We start from the raw sequence: 23,929 nt of genomic DNA on the forward strand, positions 1-23,929 counted from the left end.
ATGCTTTTCAGCAAGTGGTACTGGTAAAACCTCAGATAAGAATGGGGAGCACATTTTTTTTGCGTTAATTCTGAGTTGTCTTTAATTAAATCTTCATCGTCCAGAAGTTTTTCGGTTTTTCTCTATCACGTTAAGTTTTTGAGTAAAGTGGGACAAAGGAAATATGTAAATGAAATACTAAGATGGAATCGTTACAAGTTTTAAAAATGAAAAAAAAAAAAAGAAAAACCAAAGAATTTACAATGGTATGTCCATTGTTACAAGGTTAAGAGGAAAAAACACCACAAATCCTCTTAATTCCAACTACGGTAGCTTTCTGTTTGCAGGTATTGATAGCACTGACTTACTAGGAGATGCACACACTTCTCATCACTGTCTCAATTGTGATTGCATAAACAAGTAGCCATGTAGCTGTAAATGAGTCCAATTGTAATCAGGTAGCAAGACTTACTAAAGATAATCAGTGGAATTTTGCGTATCTGGAGGGTAAACTGAACAAAAAACTGCAATTTTGGAATAGTCATGCTAATTTTAATTTTAACCATTTTTTTATTGTTTCCCTGTGTTTTTGAAGGAAGGATGACTAGGCAAATCTACAGAGACATTCTTGACAATAATCTACTGCCATCTACGAGGATGATGAAAATGAAACATTTCAGCAGGATAATGATCCAAAACACACTGCCAAATAAACTCAACTGGTTTCAAAGACAAAAATAATTAAGCTGCTTGAGACAACCCGCCAATAAAGTGACTTGAATCCAATAACTGAAACTCAAGGTCTTTAAGAGAACCCCATGGAACCTTCAATATTTGAAGACTGCTTAAGTGGACTATTACAAAAATTACACCAGAGCAATGCAAGCAATTAGTTTCTCCATACAGAGGCATCATGAAGCTGACCTTGCACACAAAGACTTTGGAAACAAAGTATTAAGTAAATACCAGTTGGTGTGTTCAATACATTTTCCCTATGTCATTTCACATTTTTATACACATCATTTCTGTGCTTTGGAAGACCAGTGAGAAAAATGGTAGCACTATATAGTTTTTCAGCCGCTATATATATTTCTTACAGATGTTTAACTAGGAAATATCCCCTGATAGTGACTCACTGCATAGCTCAAATTGGACGCAAGTGGCTTTGCCGTTACACACTCAGTACATGAATGGATTTAATTTAGTCCGTGTGTGTGTGTGTGTGTGTGTGTGTGTGTGTGTGTCTGGGCGCATGTGCATGTGCGTAGACATGGTTGCAGTGTGAGGTCACTAAACTTATTCAACTTCCAACATGTTTGCATTTTTCTTCTCACCTTCATAATCAACATAATACGTTCAAATCTTAATGCTCGACTGAAAAGCTGTGCTGATCTTAAATCCCAAGTGATTCAATGCCGGCATCTAAAGGGATCTGTTAGTTAATGTGGTTTACACACCTGAATTTCATAGAAAATCTAACTGGAAAAATTGACTAGACGAATGTCAGTGACAGTGAATGCTGGGATTCCAATCGATGGATATAAATGTCAATGGGAGTGAATGAGTTAACGACGTTTCCACAATAACTAGCTCAACTTTAATGGTGCACAAGGAATCTTATTAAAATATGCTGTCGGAGTCCACACTAAATCATCTCAGAGACTCAATAGTTAAATTTTAACGTCAGTGTGTCAACAATAGCATCTATGAACTAAGATATTCTAATTACTGCCTGTTTTTTTTTTTTTATGAGAGCAAAGAAAATGTCACTATTTGAGCAAGTGCTTCCAGTATTTGGGTAGATGAAAGACACCTATCAACTCAGTGTGCTTAAGCTAAACAATGGTAACAGCTAAGTATTGTACATTTCTTAACAGCGTGTGGGACAAAAAGTCATGAGACCCGGGACACATAAGATCTACAAAGGAACAACACCTTGAACAAGAAGCTGACATGGTGCAGAGGATAAAAGCTCACTGTACAATCGTGTCGCCGGTTCGTATCCCTGCCTGAGCGCATGTTGCCAAGCTTCTGTCAAACCGCCCCAGGATAGCTGTGGCAACAACTAACTTAATAACAAATGTGTGCAATTGTAAAGCATCTGTGAGTGACTACAAAAGCGGAATATAAGTGTATGCATTACTATTATTAAGACTTTGGTTGGTTGAGCATCCATTTTGAATGAGTGCATTAACAGGAAAGGTTTCATACTTTGGAAAATGTAGTAGTAACTGCACAAACTGTACAATTCAAACATGTAATTTACAAACCTAGATATTGTTTGATTTTGGCTCCATGAGGTGTCAGCAGTCTTTACGGCACAGCAAACAGCAATACTTCAAATCGGCTCTGATTCAAAAGGGCCCAAAACAGACATTTTTACTTTAATTTGCACAGTGTAGCTCATACATACAGTATATATATGGCCCACAGATGACGACTAAAGTATTTTGACTTGTTTTATCTAGTTGCTGGAATAACTAAGATTACACAGCAAATTTAATATAAATAAATATAAAACTGATAAATATTATTGCCTAATTTCTTCTTTCATTTTCAAGTTTGAATTTGTCACAGCAGTCTTCTGTTGTACATCTGCAAGGCCTCAAAGGCAGCGGTTTGCACACAGGGTCTTTAAATGCACCGCAGTGCTCTTCCACTTAGTGAAGCATGACAAGGGGAAGAAGAAAAAGTCATGCAGCAAAGCTTATGTAAGACACAGACAAGCAGGAGGCAGATTGCAAAGACAGAAAAATTCCCCTTTTCTGATACAGTCATCTTTTTACATGTCAATTTGTGTTTAGTATGTCAATGCTGTTTCACAATTGAAGGCTAAAGACGTCAACTCCTGGAACCTCCTTTCGCAGTCTTGAGGGCTAAAAGATTAGGCTGTCACTCACCTGTGGTTGGCTTTGACATTCCTCACCGTTGCCTGAACGACTCACTCAAGCTCAGAGAGAAAGAGCTACTTAGCTCCACACAAATCGGGTTAGGAGCAAAGATTAGATCAGTGCGGGAAGCACAAATCTTCTTTAGCATTGTATGGCCCAGGCTGGCCTACATCTATGGCTCATTTGTGCGCATCTACACGAGGAAGTCATAGGAGAAGGAAGTGAATTCTCTAAAATTGCACTAGAGATCCATCTGACCTGGGATATTAAGTAAAAAATGTTTTATATTAGAAGCTGACAATCTAGTAGGAGGTGTAATATACTACATTTCTCGGGAATAACCCCCTCCTGAGGACCCCACAGGTTTTCAAATGAATTCTAGGTTTTAGTTCTTTTGAAAACTTTCAAAAAGCCTTTCCATCCATTTCCAGCTTTAAATTGTAACCCAAATCTTGAAGCCCAAGCAATGTTTTCAAATTATGAACAAAAAGACTTTGTCTTAGACTCGCTCACCATCGCCCTACATCTGAAGCATACAATGAATTGTTGTATCGTGTAGGACACAACCATAAGGTGCCAGAAATTCCCGAAACTAACGACGACAATACTAGTATTGACCATTTCCGGCCAGAATGCCACTAGTTGTTCAATATGGGCTGCATGGCGGATCAGGCCCGGAGACTTGAGATTTTTTCATACTCGCATATGCGGCGACAGCGCTGATGTCATTGTAGGCCTCCTAGTTTGCCTTCACACTCCAGCGCAATCCATATGCTCAGTATTGAAAATGTACGATAGTTCTTCACCAAATCAGAGGTGTCGCAACAGCTGGTATTTGCTATGACGCTGCAGGATGTGGTTTCCTCAGCACATTTTGGTCGTTTCTGATAGCCGTTTTTACTTTCCTTTCCGTAACAACGAACAAAGCAACAACAATCGTGACCGTGACAGCGTGTCTTCTTGAACAAATTGACCTAGATGATGTGACGTTTAACTATGCTGCGAAGTCCATAGAGAAGGTATCCGGTTAGGTGCTATATGGAGCCGGGAGGAACGGTGAGTATGTCATCACAGCATGTGACTAAACGGGCCAATCACGAGAGATGAGCACTCGCCGCCCAAAAAATCCTTTTTGACGTGTGAACCACAGGTGTTGCGCGGGGGCAATGCGTAGGTCACGTGATGCAATGCGTAGGTCACGTGATGCAGTGCTGGCGGAAGTATAAAGTAGCCTTCACACCTCTTACCCCAGATCACTTCAATCCCTTTACGACTCCTATGTGCAACATGGCTTTTATTATGTGATGCAAATGAGAAAATAGGAAAATCCGACTGGATCGGATGAGCACTAGGGTGTTATTGCTGTATTCAACTATAAAAATACCACTTTTGACAGTATTGATAATGCATGTTATTATTTTCTAAAATTAAGAAAGACAATATGCAAAGCCCTTTAAAATCTTACTGAAAAATCATTTTAATGAGTTTTAACTGTACAAGTGTATACTACACACACTGCTCATACTTCAAGTGCTACAATGCACTGCAACAACCCTGGCGTAGCAATTGCTGTCACTCACGACTCTGTTCGTGCTGCAGTTGTTCATCGTCACTCGTTGCCAATTTGAATAGATTTTACTTTGCAGTTTTGAGTCAAACAAATTTGATACTTATCAGTTTCATCATGAATTCGGTGGTGGCCTTTGAGAGACAAAAACCATGAAATTTTAAAAATATCCAACATTCACTTTCTACACCATCCATTCTAATTCAGGTCACAGGTGAGCTAGAGCCTATCCCAGATGACTTTGTGGTATACTGTAGGTGGGCTACACCCTGGTTTGATCACCAGCCAATCTGAGGGCATGGATAGATGAAAACCATTCACACTCACATTAACAACTATGGAAATTTGTGAGTGTTCAATGATCCCGCAGGAGCATATTAAATATAGGGGATTGTCGGTTTATGATGGAGTTCTGTTTCTATAGTGGAAATGTAACTCTTAAATTAAACCAAAATTACAGTAAATATTATAAATCAAGGATGAGAATGACCAATTTGGAAAAACACTGAAAATATCTGTCGATGGGGGGGTTTGAGTTTCCTCCTGGATATTTTTTGCTCCTATCGGAACACAGAGTGCACAGCACTTTGCCTGGAATGTCCACTTTTTGTATGTGTTCGGTTAGACATGTTGATACTGTTTTCGGTCCTATCTGCACGGTTATACTTTTTTCAAGCCATGCCCGTCTGAAACAGTTTTTGATTCCAGCGTCCTTGTCAATTGCCCTCGCTCGATCTTCATCCTTTTTTCCTAACACTTTCGCCATCGTAAAACTTTGAACACACCGTCGCTCAGTTCACGCTATCTAAGTCCCACGTGCCATTACTTGGCTAACTAACAAGTTACACTGCAATTTCTGAGAACCGAGAACACATGTACATGGCAATGGTGAAACTCGATTAACCACTAACGGGATTGGATCATTATACTGTATAACCATGTTGACCAATCAAGTAATCTGCCGCAAACAAGTTTTAATGTTTATGTCGCAAAGTGCAAATATTTACACTACCGAGCAAGTTAGAATGGTATATGATAGTCGTGCTTGTGCTAGCACTATGCTGAACTTGCAGCTCGGAGCCCACCACCGAGAGGCAGGCGCACGATAACCTATCCCCCCCTGAAATTTTCTCAACGGATTTGCGCTTATCTCGAGAATGGTCATTTTGGTCTGAAAAAGTCGGAAATCCACCAATAGGCGGAAAATTCTCATCCCTGTATAATGGTATGAAACAGAAAAAAGTCACAGGGGTGCATATCAAATTTCTACTACACATAACTGATTTTATGATTAAATATTTTGATCCTCTTAATAACGAACTGGTGACAATCATGTCACGTCAGGAAACCTTGAAATGTGTCCCACTCAAGGGACCATGGATGCCAAAAGATATCTGAACCATCTGTATAATTGTGCCAAGCAGGGTCTCAAGATTAATGTTACCTGTCTTTTGAACATAAGTACAAATTAGCTTTTTGGACAATGTATCATGTTTCTGAACTGAATGAACTAGAGTGAATATAATAATCTTACCACTTTGTAAGGTTCAGGGAAAAGGGGGGAATTCGCTGTAAATGCTTCTCCTCCTCCCTGCTGGATTTCTTGATTTCTCCTTTCTCTTTCTTTCATTCGGAGCACATTCCGGTCCTCACGGTTCATGTTGCTGGAATCAAAAACAAGACAACAAGTCGGTATATATGGTAATGCATTATGAGATGTGAATTCAAGTGCATACGTTTTAAAATGTTCAAATAAACCTTGAAAGTAAATGGCAATTCCGTTAGTCAACTATTTTACATTTCCTGCTCAGTGCCACTTTTTACGGCGAAGTCCATTAAGGACAGTCAGCTCGTGCTATACACACACATACGCACACACTCACGAATTGAAAACCACAGTGGAGAAAGTAGTCTAATAGGCTTAGGCTCGTCTAGACACTGCAGTAGCCTACAAGGACTGCAAACAAGATCCTTGACTCGATGCTCGGCGCCTGTTTGTAGACCATCTAAATGCGCTCAATGGGAAAATCAATGTTTGCTATTGGTAGGTTTTTAGGTAACAACAATGAGCATTTTAAATGTGTCCTTTGAGCAAAGCAGGGGACCTCCAACTCAGTTTATATCTAAAAAGCATCAAAAATAATAATGATCACAGAACTCCAAGGTTTATCACGCTACCTGAACAATAGGTTGATAAATCGTAAACCAAAAGAATATGATCCAGGAATTTACAGTCAGCACATCTGTTATAGTGTCTGACACTAATTGTATAAATGTCAATAGCGGATAACTAAACTTGTCTAACAATTAAAATGTCATTTTCTTGGGGTCATAGCCAATGGTGCAAACTACTTTTTGCTGCTTTTCACCTGACTTCTGTAAACAATATATAGTTTTGGAAAAAAAAAAATGAAAATTTCAAACAGATGTGAGGTATAAAGGGATCTATGGAATATTGAGGTTCCACTGTAAATATCTTGGCCTAAGGAAGACAACAAAGGGAGGGTCATAAACTCAGACTGGACCTTCATTTTTGCCATGTTCCCTGCTACCAAAGTGCTTTCATAAACCAATTTTCTTAACATGTTCAGGTTAAAACCCAAATTAGTAAAGTTATAATAATTTGGCTCCTGTCCAGCAAATTATCTTGTTAAAATACTGTAAAAAATGTACTTCCAAAATATAGGCATACATTGTAATGTAACCTAATGGCTTATAACAAACAAGAATCCAATATTTAAAAAAAAAAAAAAAAAAGAACTGTACAGACAGGAGTGACCAAACAGCTTTGCACGTCACAAGATTCTGACCATAGTGTGCAATCCAAACAGAAGGGAAGTGGGGGGTTTAATAAAGAGTGTTTGCAGTGCACGCATGTCATTTTGAGGCAGAGCGCAGTCAAGGAGCTGTTACAAACACAATGTTCATCCACTAGCTTGTCTAACAGTGTGCTTTGAAACAAAAGACAACCATAATATCAAGCCAGGCATGTCACCTCTCAGTTTTAACCCTTAACAACCTGTGGTCTGGCAAGAGCAACAAAGATTTGACGTCTGTTGACAGAGAGTGCTTGGGCGACCGCCTCCCCATTATTAACACAGCACACCAGGATTACTTCAAATGTTTCTGTTGAGAGGATAGGAAGCAGATGGGTTTCAAGCAGTTTTAAATAAGGAAGTCAAAAGCGAAGGTTTAACAAGCCAAAGCTGGACGTCCTAAAATAAATGCAACTGAGTTTTAAATGAATCTGACAAATCACCGGTCAGCAAAATATTGACTCATTATGTACGTGCTTCCCGTGACGCTTGTGAGGATAGGTGGCTCGGAAAATGGATGGATATGAGTGTGCTCATCCGTAATACTCAAGTTCACAATACTTTAATGGGGCATTTAGCATCATCACTAGGACAGAAAATGAGTCTTTTAGGCTTTGCGGCACACTGATTTACTATCTACAAATAGTCTCCATGGAAACAAACCCCATAATAGCCACTGGGACGTGTTTGGCACACCCAATTAGTGGTCATTTTATCAATGTAAATAGGAGCGATTTAAGATCCCCAGATATGCAACTATGTGCACACTGCAGTTATCTCTCACTATCTCCTGAAACACTAGCTAGTAACAAGTATTTTCTTTCAATGCATGTATTAATTGTCCATAGTTTTTTTTTTTTTTAGTTGGATATGCAGCTGCATGAATGCAAGATTCACTCCTTCTGTCGAGTAATAAAATATCTGTCGCCCAGAGCATTCTTCTCAATTTGCGGTACTGGCAGTGCTTGTTTCATGTGGGAGAACACATGAGACTGCTTCAACAAAGCAAAATAAGGCACATCATGTTACCCAGGCTAAAATGAGTCATATAAGCTCAACATTTCTGTGTAATTAATTGTTTAATTTTGACATTATGGACTTGCAGGCGACAACAATGAAAAAATAAATTGTGCAATGACTGCGTGCCTATGTTCGAAAAACTCTGGAAGCGTTTATGCTAATTCTTAGCATGGTATTTTCCCAAAAAAAATGTCGGTGTTATAGGTCAAGCTGTGTAAATAGCACACAAGAGGTAGAACAAAATGATTAAAAGAGTTTAAACTTTAAGTGATCACCAATGAAAGTGCAAGGGATGAACGGCATATAGTATGAAAGGAGTACACGAATACTGATAAAACGGCAGAACTCAGATCCTCCCACCTTATGCTTCAAACAAATATTGATGATACATTTCCTACTGGCGTCACTCAACTCGACTGCTGCAAGTACACTGACACATCATGTAAATGTGAATAAGTGTGTTAAAGTCACTGAACTCAATGTGTGAAGGGGCCACTGTTAGCATTGTGCTTGACTATCAAATGCCCCCGAGCCCGCAGTCCATTGAAAACACCGCTCAAGTCCATTTGGCCTGCTTAGCTGAACCATTCTGTAGGTTTTTATTGGTTAAACAAGGGTAACACATCATATACCACTAAAGAAATTCATCCGAAGTAGAAGAAGTTGACTTGTCTGGCGATAGTTCCATAGATACTGTGGGACTCCTTTTGTGTTTGGGCAGATAAAGGATTTTGGACCAACTTTTTACTAGCAGTGTGTGTATGAATTTAATCAGTAAGGAGAGGTCCCGAAATCTGCTTTTAAATTAGGGGTAGAGCTTTTAAAAAAGTTTGTATAGTTTTATACTGTCGGGAAAAACACAGCTCAGTTAAAAAATGCCTTTATATCAATAATAAAACTTAAGATCCAAATCTTGACAGAAGTTTTCAGCCATGTGTGGAAACAACAGAAATTGATGCTGATGGAATCGTTCTTTAAGAGACATTTGCATTTTGGAGACTCAAAATGTTTTACCATTAAAACATTAAAAGGCTTGTTGTCTGTAAAAGCAGAGGAGTTGCATGAGTTTATAACAAATGTACCATGCTAGCCTCAAAGTACACTGTATGAGGAGTATTTAAGACATATTTGCATAAGATCATGAAGAAAAGCAGTCAATGCGCATGAGCGTGGTACTGGCTTGCATACTAACTGTGTATACAATAGCGGAACATGGGGCTGTTTTGGGTGTGGAGCACCAGATAATGAGCATGGTAATCCTTTTGAAAGTCATCTGTGTGTGACGTTTTTCTAAACTTTTGAAAGAGTGGATTAAAAAAAAAATAATTTACTCAATGGCCTCTGCCTGAATGCATAGAAAATGTGGCCAAATGTTTTTTTCCCTGGATCTTCCTCCCATAACCGTAGCCTGAGAGCCCTTTATCGTAAATCAATTATAATTGGACTTTTTACAAGCACCACGTAAAAGCAGGTGTTACGTCCCAAAAGTATCTTTAAAGTTATCATACAGTAAGCCAGTAAAGCATTATGTACAGCATGAACATCTACAATGCCCTTGTAGGAAAATACAAGGGTACCCAATTGATAAAATAAAATGTATTAATTGCACAACATGAATAAAAAATACCTTATATTTAAAACCAGTAAAGATAAAATGCAAATGTATTATAACTGAAAGTTAAATACAACTATAATTTGTATCTCCCTTGATTTTCTTGGCATCAGTTATTTTCATTCTATCTAATATGTTAAAGTATTCCATGTTTTGAACGTTTTTTTAACATTTCTATTTAACTGGTACTCGTTTTGCATCCTACGAGGAAACGCGCGTAATTCAATGAGTTATCATTGCACAAAATAATTCAACAAAAATGGGGGTGAATTACATTTTAGAGAGAGAACAATGCCAACATTTTGAAAACAATAATCAAAGTGGATAGGACTGAAAACAATGCTCATGATGATGTTTTCTGTCTAAACACCCATGTATTTGGAAGTCACTTTAGAAACAAGCTACTGAAACTCAGAGATTACAAGGTTTTCAGTTGTTTGGGCTCCGGTATTCTTATTGTTTGTATGTGAAGCATTTCATGAATACAAAACTAAAAACATTAACTTTGGAAAACAGTTCACAATAACAAATTGGCAGAATCTTATCAGTCCCATCTAAGCGTTGAGAAGCGTCTTTAGGTTTGTGAGATGTGATGTCTCCACTATGAAATCAAAACGGCAAGCTACGTGACTTTCATTTCAGGAGGATTAATGAGTGTCGTTTGAGGTACAACTTTGAGGACGTATCTGCGATACTGAAACGTCCCACTTAAGAATCATAGATGTACATTTTTAGGTGTAATTTCTTTACTGATTCAGAATAGAAGTGCTGTGTACAGTCAACACATTCAAAATGGTTACAGCTAGATACTGACAGAGACTGTCCCTGGGGGTGTGGACAGAAATACCTCCAAGGATGTCATTTTCTATAACTTTAAAATGAAATTTTTCATATCGACCAATGACGAAGAAGAAAATGAGCAGAGGATCACAATTTGGTGAGGTGAATTTATGACACAAGAAGCCAGCTCCATTTTATTGTAATCAGTCCGCAGTGCGTTGAAAAGGTCAAAGTCTGGCAAGCTGAAAAGCCAGTTCACTCTGTTCTTAAATTAATCAGCCCATCTGTCACAGGGCAACTCGCAACATAAGAGCCAGGCCACGTCTTTTACGAGGGCAAACATTTTTTTCCCTTAGAGATCAGTTTTGTGATACTGTAAAGCATTTGAGCTTCTGTCACATGAAAAGACTACCTAAAAAAACTTCATGTGGTATTCCAATTGTCAGTGTTATTTTAAATCTTCCCCCAAAAACAGAATTCAAAACTGAATTTAGAGTACAAGTGTCTTACCCTGCGTGAAAGGCCATGGCCAAAGCATTGAGACATTGGGAGGAGGAGGGTTCACTGGTGATTCACAAGTAATCCTGTCATGGCTTGTCAGCCACAAAAAGAGTGTGTCACCGTCCTTCGTCACTGAACCCTCCTTTACCACTTCATCAGTATCCACCTTCCAAGAAGAAATGTTTATGTTACACTTTTACACCTTTCAGAAGTATGGTGTATTTCCTTAGAGTGGAAACAAATCTGACTCGGGATAGGGAGGTAACTGCTCGTGTCGGAACGTACCACAAAAGCAAACAGCAGGGGTGTTCACATGCAACGTGAGACTTTAGGAGCTGGCGAATCTTTTTGTTTCCGTGTGTGTGCGTGCTATTTTTTGTAGTTATGCTATTGCAGAGAACAAGAGAGGAGGAGAATGGGTTAGGGTAGTGTTAGACAAATAGCAAAGTGTATTAAAGGGGCAGAAACAGAAATAATGGATGAAAGGGTCAAACTGTACGGATTTAGCTCATTATAAAGCAAACAAGAAATTGACAGTTGGTGAAAAGCAAGGGGCTGTTTACAGGATACTGATGTTAAAGTTCATTTACATGGCAACGTTTTGAAGATAAGTTTATAAAGCAGAGGAAAAAGTTGACATTTGTTGGAAATCAAGGGGCCGTTTACACAAAGTTTTTAAAGTTCATTTATATAACATTTTTCAAGACGTTTTCTGTCAAAACACATGAAAACAGTATACTAACAACTTAACTTATACTGCATGGATTTTGGATTTCACTTAACGGGGGTATTTTTGGGAACATAACCCCTATGTTAAATGAGGGAACATTATTTATGCCGTGAGGATTATGTCTGTCTACCTGTGTTGCTCTACTGTTTCTGTTGAAATATCTGCTGCTTTAAGTGCTATCACATTGTGACGATCAATGCTAATCATTGGCCAGTCTAAGGCGATTACATTTGTATTAGCATTAATTTAGGTGCATTTGCTAAGGGCAAGTGGTTTTAAGTTCACAAAGAGCAACTCTGTTTAACAATTAGTTTGATAGTAAACTTGAACTTGGAGTGGTGTGCAAAAGCTTGAAGCCTCTTTTTTGAAAATTTGTTTACTATCTGGAAAACTGCTGCTTATTGTGAAAGGAGTTGATTATGCTGGCACAATGCAGTGCTCAACACAGCAGTATATCTATCAGTGCTCAGCACTCCCAAGTCTAAGCAAAAAGTCAGCTCAGCGACAGCTCCTTTCTCGAAAAACGAGTCGAGCCACTAATATGATACCGTACGTCACCACCTCATATGTTTTATGACATTTAGGTTAAGTGAGATGAGGCATGAGATGTGTAAAATAGCTTCATTGGTTCAATAATGGTAAGGAAAAGCATGTCCAGTCAAAACAAGAATGGCAAGACATGGTGTTATTAAAAAATTTTGAGTTAAGAACGGCCTGACTATTTTGAAAAGCAAGCAGGCATTCTACGAAGAGCACTCCTAGATTATTTGGATGCTTTTGTGTTTTTATTTGTTTTTTTCTTGTATTAACTACAAAATGTGAGGATTCTGTATTTTGTATCTCTAACTGGATTTTAACTATGTGAAACATTTTATGAGTACCATGTGAAAAGTCCGATGCATATAAATTTACTTCAATATCTATAAAGTGCTGGAGAGTCACTGATGGTGTAGTAGTACATACGCCTGACTTTGGTGCAGCTAGCATGAGATTGATTCCCGCTCAGTGATGGTGTTTATCTGCCCTGCGACTGACTGTCAACCAGTTCAGTATGTAGTCCGCCTTTTGCTGAAGCTAGCTGAGATAGGCTCCAGCTCTCCTGTGACCCTTGTGAGGATAAGCAGCCTGGATAATGGATGGCTCTATAAAGTGATGCATCGTATCGTTGGTTCGCACACTATAGTTATAGACATGCCAGCATCAGGTATTATTACACTATTGCTCTTTGTCCAGCTGCATAATTGCAGACTTGCTGGCAAGTAAGACTTCTGAATGCAATATCAATTTCAATATTTTCTACATACTGTCAACAGTGAAGATCAAAACAATCAATAACAGGTTTTATTACTTTGGGGCACCCCCCACGCTCATTTTCATATGGAGAAAAAATACAGACAAGAATATCAATTTTCGATAGTTATTGATAGTTACTATAGGTGTCTGCGTACATTTGCACACAAGAGGGACAATCAAAGTGTTGGCATTTATTTTTATTCTCTTTCAGTTAGAACTTATTGAAGTAGGCCATTGCAGTGTCCACATAGCTGTTAGCAATATACTGCAATAATAGTCCATTTCGACACAATTTCCACCACTAACCGTGGAGTCACAAGTTTCTATTCGCATAATAATAAAGGCTATTCATAACCTGGGCAAACAATTAGTTTGCGTAGCCTTTCGGTATAGTGCCATCGCCAAAGAGTAGTCTGGATTCATATTACAGTACTTTCAGTCATAAATGGGGATCGTTTTGACAAGTTGTCAACAGTATACAATACTAGGTTGGTTGGACAACACAACTGGAACACTGATAGAAACCCTAAAACTAAAGCTCATCTACCCAGCTATCATTGTTGTTCTCATTTTTATGTTTAGTACAACTGAGATTTTGAGTTTTATGGTAAACAGTCCACTGAAATTTTCATGTTGACCTTATTCCAAGGAACATTCTGGATTCTAAGGATAAAATTATGAAGGGGATATTTACTGAAATATGAAAACTCAAATTAGCTGGCCAAATAAATGCAGAATCACACTAAAACCCAGTTAAAACTGCCAGTTGCATCGAATGCAACATTCTGTGCTAATGCCTAACTAATAAATTTAAGAGACATGCAAATCCATGATATATAGAGATATTATATATGTTATTTCTGACTCCAAAAAAATAAGTCACCAAGGTTTGACAAGCTGTTAGAACAGTAACCATAAACGGAGTGAGTGTGAGGAAGGGAGCAAATCTCACCTCCCATCCTGAAAATGGAATATTCCGCCTTGTACCATACAAGGACATGTTATTTTAAACCACAGGGCCTCTCCAGCTCGTGATGTCACTCCTCCCAGCGAGGCAAGCCAACCACGACGGAAAGACTTCCGTCAACAAGCTCCCTCCTTTCCCGTGTCCCTCTGCTCAACTGTGCCTAGCACACGTGAAGCACTATTGCAACCTCTTAAAGGCACAGCACACCGTTTACGATGGTAATAAAATGGGCAATGCATTTATCAACTACAAGTGGGGAGGTGACAGTGATAAATGTGTTATTACCTCATATCATCATGTTTTCATCTACTCCCATAAAAAAAAAAAACATACTCAATAGTGATTCTCTGGAATCACACAACCATTAAAATGAAATGTTAAAGCTACTTAAATTTTCACCCAAGTTTCTTCATACTACCATATAATTGCTTAGCAGAGTTGTTGTTGAGAGCAGATTTGTATAGCTGACTATTTTTTTTCCCCACTCGTACTACAACCATCTGCCATCTACCGGTGAAACTAACAGAGAATAACACGCACAATGACATGCTTGTGCCCCACAGCGGTATAGGCAAAAAAAGTGTGCCTTAATTATATTAATTAAAATTAATGACCAGTCACCTCAGTGTCATATTGTGCAAAGGAGGCTTTCACGATGTGTAGTGTCTGACACGTTCAGAGCCTTAGCCTTCATGGCATTTCAGTGAAGTCAACTCTTAAGTCAAATGGGTGAGTGAAACAATATAGTACAGTCTATGCCAACACTGAGACTGTTAACAAGGTAAACAGTTGATTACGCTTTTGCACCGTTCCTGTGCAATTATTGTAGTCTTCAAACCATTCTAAGAGCCGATGACAGGGGCAAAAAAACCTTGACATTTAGCTACATTATCACCATAACAACTTTTTACATCACAATGAATTGGGACAAACTTCATATAAATGCCTCACAGTATCACAAAGACTTAACGCGTCTGCCTTATCGGTGAGTAAGGAAAGCAATCAATGTTTTATAACATTTGCTTCCATCCATAAAAAAAACATTGGTGCCATTTGAGGGCACTTTTCATGCAAAAATTCTGAGTTCCGGTGAGTAAGCTTAAAACACAGTCACATTAAAACCTGCACATATAAACCATTTGAGATGATAAAACAGTCCCAACTAATGATTTTAAACATGCTATGTTGAACTTATGGCTGAAAGAAATAATTAATATTAAGTCAATTGTGTTAGTTCCACACACATTGCCATTGAGCACATATGTTAAATTTTGATACTGCTTATAAAGAACCCAGATTCAAATATTCATTTTAGTCTATAATGCTTTTTTGACCCAGGCCCCTAAAAGAAACAAAATCAAGAATCATTTGGAACCAGAATCAAAATAAAGAACCAGACATGGGACCAGAATCACTCAAATTCAAACTTGCTGTGAATGCTTGGCCATCCCATGCTTCAAGCTGCTTGCATAAAGTGAAATGGACCAATCAGAGCCAAGTTGTTTTCACATTTAATTAAATTAGTGAAGATGGACAATGTCTATAACACATGTCATAAATTGAAAAATCTGGCCATCTCAATTGCCAGTCAGAAAAGACCAACTTGATTATCTTGGAAAAGGACACTTCCAACACGATCTATCCTGAAAACTGAATAAAAGATTATTTTTTTTAAAATGGAACAACAAAGATTGTGAAAAAAATGATGATTGTGGTTTAAGTCTGTATTATAGTACTTTTCCATGTATCGAATCGGCAAAGTAAAAAAAGGGAAGAATGTCACATGAAATGATGTCAGGACCGGAAAGCCCTCTGATTAAAAAAATTTGGAAAATCTTGTTGAAAAATATTGTCTCTACCTCAGAAAAAGATCACATTTAGTTAAGACTGCTGCAACACTTTTCTTGAAAGCACTGCAGCACTCCCCACAGGCTAGAACACAGCTACCCCTCCACCACCACCCAAACCCATTCAAAGGTCGTGCTTGGATTAAGTGGTCAGTTATTTTGAGCGCATCAATTATACAGCATATGCCACTTACAGTCATACAGAAGTAAGCATATATTAGACAAGTAGAACATTTCAGCTGTAGTAGGATGTCATTTAGAAGGCACTAAATGACATCTTTGTGATATTGTGGGCTCAAACAAAAAACAAACAATAGTTAGTTTGGACACTCTCTTGAAGCCAAAGATCAGCGTACGTGAATAAGAATACAATGACACATATGCAGGAATCTTAAAAACAAAACAACATCAGAAGCTACTTTTATAAATTATCTGACCAGGTCTCTGTGTAGGTAGCCATGTTAGCACCCCTGGCACTGTTGAAGCAAAGCTGCTGACTGCGTGCATTCCACAGGAGTGTTCGTTCAATAGCTTGGGGCCTGCCTCACATAAACAGCTGTTTGGCGAGGAGTAGGGACAAGACCACATGCAGCCATGACTAGAAAACCTATTTGTAAAAGCAGCAAAATTTGTGGAATATTGTTTTTTTTTTAAAAAAAAAATATGACTGATGACTAATGATAATGCTTTTCTGAAGTCCTTGAGAGTTTAATTTGAATAACATTAAAATAATTAAATGTATTTCACCTGGCCCTTCATGATTTACTTAAACAATTTTATCCACCATACAAATGCTGCCTGAGTAATTAAACATATGAGCACATCTGTGCATTCTCATTTACTAAATAAACGGACTATGAATTTCAAAATAAGAACGAGTAAAGCGAACATAATATGTTCATATAAAGTGTTAAACATCAGAACAATTCTTTGAAAAAAAAAACGACAAAATACATAATACTTCCTGTTTTGATCATATGGCTGCAAGCAAAATCAAGCATTGTATTACATAAATAGGTGAAAGGGTTTTTCCAGAATTTTGAGCTCAATTTTGTGGGGTGCATTTATACAAGGGTGGACAATACAAAGTGCAAGAAATTAAGGCTTTAGAGAAATTTGATATATGGCTGTGACTGAGAGCTTGCAACCTTTAGAAATTCACTTCCAGAAGAATTTGTGTGTATTTCTATATTTATAGAAACAATACCCTGGGAGAGTTATTGTGAAATGAGATGAAAAATAATTCTGCACACTGTTAAAATGTGCAATTTAATCATTACTCCATAATCATAATCATTAATAGTGCCTTCAATGTTGTTTTATTGTAGTTATTGCATCAACACTGTAATGGCAGAGAATGTTGCAGCCTGAATCAAGGTATATGGGATTTCAACATGGCATCGTAAAAAATATGTCTATGGATTAATTCTGGACAGCACCATAAGGTAGGGGCATGAACTTCTGTGAGGTTTTACACCCAATTAACAATTCCAGCCCAGTTGTGTCGAAATAAATTTTCGCTGTCCAACTACTCTAATATACTACATCACACCAGACCTCAACGGGTTGTGTGATTGTGGGAAGTTGTGTCAAAGTGTACACATCTGCATCAATTTCCCACATTCTGTGTAAAATGCAATGATCGATAAATCCTAAACAGTTACTGCTTTGAGACAGCGATTTAGTAAATTCTGAGTCAAGGCGGCTGAAGTGTATCTTTCAAACATCAAAATCAAACAACCTACATTGAAATCAATACTATAATCATGATTATTGTGTCAAAAACACAACATTCAAAATGTATTTTTTTTTTTTCAACACAAGCTACCACAAGTAAAATCCTGTCATCTTGACTCCTGTTTCATGATGCCTTTCTCTCAGGGATTACACAAAACATTATTCCACCAGTGCATTGTGACACGCGTGTTTTTGGAACATGACACACGAGTCTCAATTGTCTTCTCAACATTTCTTTCTATTTAAGATGTGTTTGTTAGGTGTAGGGGGGCCATGACCTTCTTATCAAACTGTGTCAAAAGGAGACAAATTGTGAACCAGGTGTCAGAACTTTTGTGATAGTTTTTCGACACGTATATTTGTCCAAATGTTTTTAGTAAAGGGTGGTCACCTTAGCTATAATTAGAAACACACAAACATATGGCTGCATACTACTGCACCTATAAATAGTCTTCCGATCCAAGATAAAATAAACCAAGTTGGAAAAAAATTATCTCCATGGTATCAATGGCCATGGCAATTTGTTTCATATTACACAAAGAATAATGTTAATTGAGTGTCGATAATTTTTTAAAATTACTTTGTTGATGATCACAATTTATCAGTACATCGCCTTGGCATTCTAGTGTACAAGGCCAGCTGGCTGTACCGAGTGTGAGAGGTTTGCAATAAACTGGGTTGGATGCCTAGTATGTAAAAATATTCTAGTTGGCCGTTTACAACTGTTAGTTGAAATGGACGCATTTCTCATCGATAAGCAATATGTAAATAGACCTGTCACAATAGTTACCTACACAAACACAAGAACATTAACACTTTATTAACGACTGCCATTGGCGGCTGTTGAATTAAAATATCCATCGTAACATGGAGGCCTGGCATTGAATGAGTTAAACATAACCCTAGTGGCACGTTATGCAGCCAGTAGTTGACGAGAGCGAATATAAATATCTTTTGATTGACAGGTTAACAGTTCGTCTTCAGAGGATAAACCACAGTTACCCGGGTTTACTGGGAGACTTTTTTTGTTATTTTGATTGCAGATCTCTGGTGAACTGTTTACATGTGATGTGATCTATTCTCATCCAGTGTTTACGTGATGTGCACAACATTGAATCGGAGCAGGCCTGTGACATGTGCACATCGTCGTGAACCTCACGTCATTTATAAAATGGAGGTCCATCACCTATTCAGCACAGTAGTTTTTAAAGTAGTAGTTAAAAAAACATGATTAAAATCATTACACTTGATTTAGAACAATTAAAAACAAGACCACCGTTGCATATGACGGTGCTGCCATATTTACGCTGTGTGTAAAAGAAGGATATGGCATTAAATAATGATGAGCGGCGGCGGTCTGATTAACCTGGAGTTGATTTAATTGGTATTTATCCTTTTTGGAAGAGAAACAGAAAATGAAACAGAATTTTTAAGATAAGAGAAGCTAATGATAATTATATTTTTGCCTAAGCCTTAGAGTCATTATGACTGCAATCTCAAGAAGTCACAATAATCACCTATTTGGGCTAAGGGTGAAGTGAAAACAAACGAAGACTTTATTCACACCCAGCTTCAGTTATGTAAGCACAACAAAGCCAAATGTCATTGAATATTTTGTTGACAAAGGGAAAAACAAACAGATGTCTTGAAGATTTAGTTATATACTTCCCAAATAGGTTTATTTCAAATGGTAACTTGAACTAGATGATTCAAGTCACAATAATCACCTTATTTGGGCTAAGTTAAAACAAACAAAGACTTTATTCACACCCACCTTGAGGATTGTAAGCACAACAAAGCCAAATGTCATTATATATCTACTTGCCAAAGAAAAGAAAAAAAAAACAGACATCTTGATTACACTTGCCAAATAAGTTCATTTCAAATGGTATTGAATTAGATGTTTTAACGTATTTAATTCTGTCCTGTATCACATCACTGAAACTACTACTATTGTAGTCACAATCATTTGGAAACTACTATTTGGACTTTGTAGTTTTAAAAAATCTCTTCTGTGTAAAGTTGCCACAGGTATTTGTGAATATCATCTCGTAACTTGGAAACATTGAGAGCCGTGTGCTCTCTCGTTGCAGGTTTTCCAATCCGAGACTGCCAGGACTTTTTCAAATTCTACTATGATGTGGAGGTCATACAGCTGTTATAGTCACATCATTTCAGAATTTGTCATATTTATTTGGCTTTGTTTATGCTGAATTTTGGGGTAGGTCATCACATCGCACACTTAGTTAACAGCTGTACTTTACATTCAAATAATTTATGTTTATGGCCAAACATTTTCCATACAAATATTTATTGTATATTGTGACCTTTCTCACAGTTATTGATAGACTCTGCATGTTCCAACTTTTGTAAAAATTTAACTGTCTTCATTAACCAAGGTTACATGCTTTCTACACTTGTGCAAAACGTGAGAAACTTAAAAAGTTACTCAAAACAGTGTTTGTTACATCAGTCCACACTTAAGACCTCTTTATACTCGCGCATACGGTGACCACACTGACATTACTGCCAACCCCGCACATAGTTTGACTTTATACTCAAGCCCTCGCAGTTGTGAAATTGTGCTGCAGTTCTTCTACAAGACATAGGTGGTGCCAAGGCTGGTTTTGGCTGGGACACCACAGGGTGGAGTTTCCTCAGCACTTTTTGGACATTTCCGGGAGCCGTTTTTTACTTTTCTTTCTGTCACAAGGAGCATAGCAACAACAATGGCGATTGCAGAATGGTGTCATCTTGAACAAATGGGATTAATAACCTGATGACGCCTTTAATTATGCTGCAAAATCGACAGAGTAGGCAGCTGAGTAGGTGGTATGGGGAGAAGGGAACATTGGTGTGTATGTCATCAGAGCATGTGACTAAAATGGACCAATCAGCTTTCTCCATGCAGCAACTTTTTTTGACACGTGCAAGACAAGCCAAGCAGAGGTGCGGCACGGGGACATGTGTAGGTCACGTGATGCAATGCGTGCAAGTGGAGGGCGCACAAACACACACACACACACACACACGCACAGAAGGTTGTGTCAACACAGATAAACAAGTTGGCTGTCCTTGTCTTCATTTGCCGCGTGTGTTTACTTGATATAGATCAACTTTTGGCACAACTTTAATACAACTTAACATTTTCTCTACAGCATGTTTAACATTTTATCTCAAGCATGTTTCTGGCCCTACCTCAAAATGTAGCAAAATGGCTTAAATGGCTTCTTGGAATAGACATACATCAGCTATCCGGAAACTTAACAAGTAATGTTGTAATACGCTATGTGTCATTGAAATTCAAGGAAAGATCACTTGAGTTTGACAAATACAATAAAATCAGGGAGCTAGGGTGAATCATGTAGCGCAACAAATTTAGTTTAACATATATTTTGTGGAAAAAAAATTGTCAAAATATAACATGTCTTATATTCATATTTTGATCAGGGAAGTGTACAAGTAGTGTGAGTAACACTCGTGAGTGGTATGTGAAGGAATCACCAAAATATAGGCGAATAAAATTTACATTTAAAACATGCAATCGAAACAAATAAAAAACAAAATGCATAGAGCCGACTCGAACTTTTAAAAAAGAAAAAAAATCAAAAGGACATTTTTCAAGTACACTTCAGGTGTATAAATGTGTGTATAATTTTTTGTTTTCTTATTTTTGTGTTGTCAGTGAAGAAGAAGTGACACAACCCCCCCCACCCTAGTTTGTTCAATCAGCCATTACATTCAACCACCATTTGAATTCAACAGGCGCCAATGGCAGTGAATGAGTTAAATGATAAATGGAAACTAGTTTTGCACACATTGTTCAGTCCTGACAGTCCATTTTATCTCATATCCAGTGTATAGGGGTCCGATTCATTGAGGTTCTGCCGTAGTATGTCTTACAACTGTAATAATATAATAATATTTTTGGTCACAGCATACTATCAGAATCTGAACCCTATGTATGTACAGTAGGCAAGAAGACAAGTTATTTAAGTTTCACATCTTTTTAAAGACTATTCCAGGAAAGTGGAGCACAGTGCAAGAAAGCCTTTGGTCCAATTCCTGAGAAACTCTGAACGCACTACGTCACCTTTTGAGATCTGGAACTATAATTGCGAACAGATCTTTGTACAGTTACAGAGCAGATGTTATTATAATGACACTTTATAAAAGAAACGTCTGCATAATTTTTTGACGAAACTTAGACCTGCTATGTTTCTGTATTTTAAACTTGGCCACAGAAGTGTAATAATTAATCATAACTAAACTATCCAATTAATTGTCACTAACCGATTACCAAATTAATCGTCAACTCCCAGAATTTTGATAACCAATTAATCGTATAGACATTAACTTAAAATTGTCCAAAACCCTGAAATTATAGCCTCTGAAAAGTAAAAAGTATTCTCAGTTTTTGGTCGCTACCCATGAAAGCACACTGATTAGGGTTGTTACATTTGCAAACATCGGTTTATAAAACAATGATCACAATTTAACCTATTTTTTGATGTTGCCGGTGACTGAATCATAATAATTTTGTTATTGACTTTTCTCCAGTAAATTCATACAATGTCCTGTTTATATATATATATATATATATATATATATATACACACACATACACACATATATATACATGTGTATATAAGGGATGAGGTGAATGCTTTTTTAATCAGATAAAACAATTCCTTATTTTTTGAGGTAGCGCTTGGTGTAAAAAGATTCAGAGCAAGCCATCCAGGTTTAGCTAAAACGAAACAGACAGGTGACGAATGCGAAAAGTTCAAAACAGTTCTAGCAACCTTCGGCTTGTCCCATCACCGGTCGTGAAAACATTTTTATATTACGCTTTGATTTTCCTCAAGAGGGAATTCGACGTTTAACAATTTCAAGTATTTTGTTAGTTAGGAAAGGGCTTAATAACAATGTCCATTACGTTCTTTCGCATAACGAAAACAGACAACAAAAAAACGCCAGTAATGCAAGGTAATAGTTGACTAACATTGTTTAAGCAAATATTTACTCGAAGAGAATATCACAGAACGTGTGCTCAGTGTACCCGACATACCTACATAGTGGCTTTAGCAGCATAATCCTGGCTAGCCCTATTCGCTGGTAGTTGGGAGGGGAGCGAAGCTAACGGCTAACAAGCTCGCAAAAACATTTCACATTTCCGCGTACACTTTTGAAAATAACATTCACTGCAAACGTCGCAGAGCCACAGCGAACAGTCAAAGAATAAAACACATAGTTTGGTAACATTGGACATCCTTACCTCTTGTCTTCTTTTTAGGCCCAAACCATTCTAGCTATTGGAAAGCTCTTTTCTTTGTCTTTTCCACTTCCAATTACACGCAAAATGGACCCAACAAAACGCCGTAACAGCTACGACGGTACAACCCAAAAGAAGGTCCCCATCACTTCCTCGATTGGGCTCACATATCGGGTTGAAAACAAGTTGATATCATTTTTTTCGGACGTTGGTTCATGTTATAATTTCAGGAAAGAAGTGTCTCTAGTCTAAAGGTAAGGCTGCTAGCTCTGTTCAGTAGTCAGCAGGTACACAGACCCACCGACAGGAAAGGATGCATGGAGGACAGCAAGCTTGTTGCGTTCAGAACCGTCGGACACTTGACTACTCCAAGCGAAACCATGTAAACACAAACTCAATTTGGCGTCAGCAGTTCATTTCGCAGGTTTTTATCAGAAAACCCAACTCAAATGATGGCTCGGCTCATTTATACGCCAGAAAAAAAGTACACATTTTATTGTAATGTTTCAAACCATGATGAGAAAATGAATTCAATGGAGACATTTAAAAGAGACCGTGGGAATGGTATTTTATTTATCGATCGTGATATTCCCATTTTTTGTTATATTCAACGTATCGGTGACGTTCACGCCTCAAGTAATGACGTCCATTCGGTCATTCGTAACGATTTGTACACAAATTGTAAACACAGTTTTAAAACGTACGCTGGCGGGGTTATTTGAATTCCTTCCCGCTCGCGATGTTCATAAAATAGTGAGGGTGTTTTCCCCCGTCTTGAACTGAATACTTATTCGGCATTTTGCCCTTAAAACGCCACAATTTCCTCTTGGACCTGATGTGCATTTGTGCGGTTTTAGCACCTCTTCAGCGAGTAATAGAAAGTACAACCAAAACCTGAAGTGACAATATCAAAT

At 37.8% G+C, this 23,929-nt stretch overlaps 1 protein-coding gene across 3 annotated transcripts in view; it reads right to left on the reverse strand.

Moving 5' to 3' along the window:
* Positions 1-23,363, reverse strand: part of aff4 (AF4/FMR2 family, member 4) — a 47,503-nt gene extending 24,140 nt beyond the window's left edge. For 2 of the 3 annotated variants that reach the window (XM_061803481.1, XM_061803484.1), the window contains exons 1-2: positions 11,176-11,315; positions 5,972-6,101 (exon numbers count right to left, since the gene is read on the reverse strand). In XM_061803481.1, coding sequence (XP_061659465.1) covers positions 5,972-6,101; positions 11,176-11,192 — 147 coding nt within the window. In that variant the 5' untranslated portion in view covers positions 11,193-11,315. Of the gene's footprint in view, positions 1-5,971; positions 6,102-11,175; positions 11,316-23,018 lie in introns of those variants that run through there. The other variant, XM_061803483.1, reaches the window with a different exon arrangement.
* Between the last annotated feature and the right edge of the window lie 566 nt (positions 23,364-23,929).

This window comes from Syngnathoides biaculeatus, chromosome 18 (genome assembly GCF_019802595.1).
Source record: "Syngnathoides biaculeatus isolate LvHL_M chromosome 18, ASM1980259v1, whole genome shotgun sequence".
NCBI classification, from domain to species: Eukaryota; Metazoa; Chordata; class Actinopteri; order Syngnathiformes; family Syngnathidae; genus Syngnathoides; species Syngnathoides biaculeatus.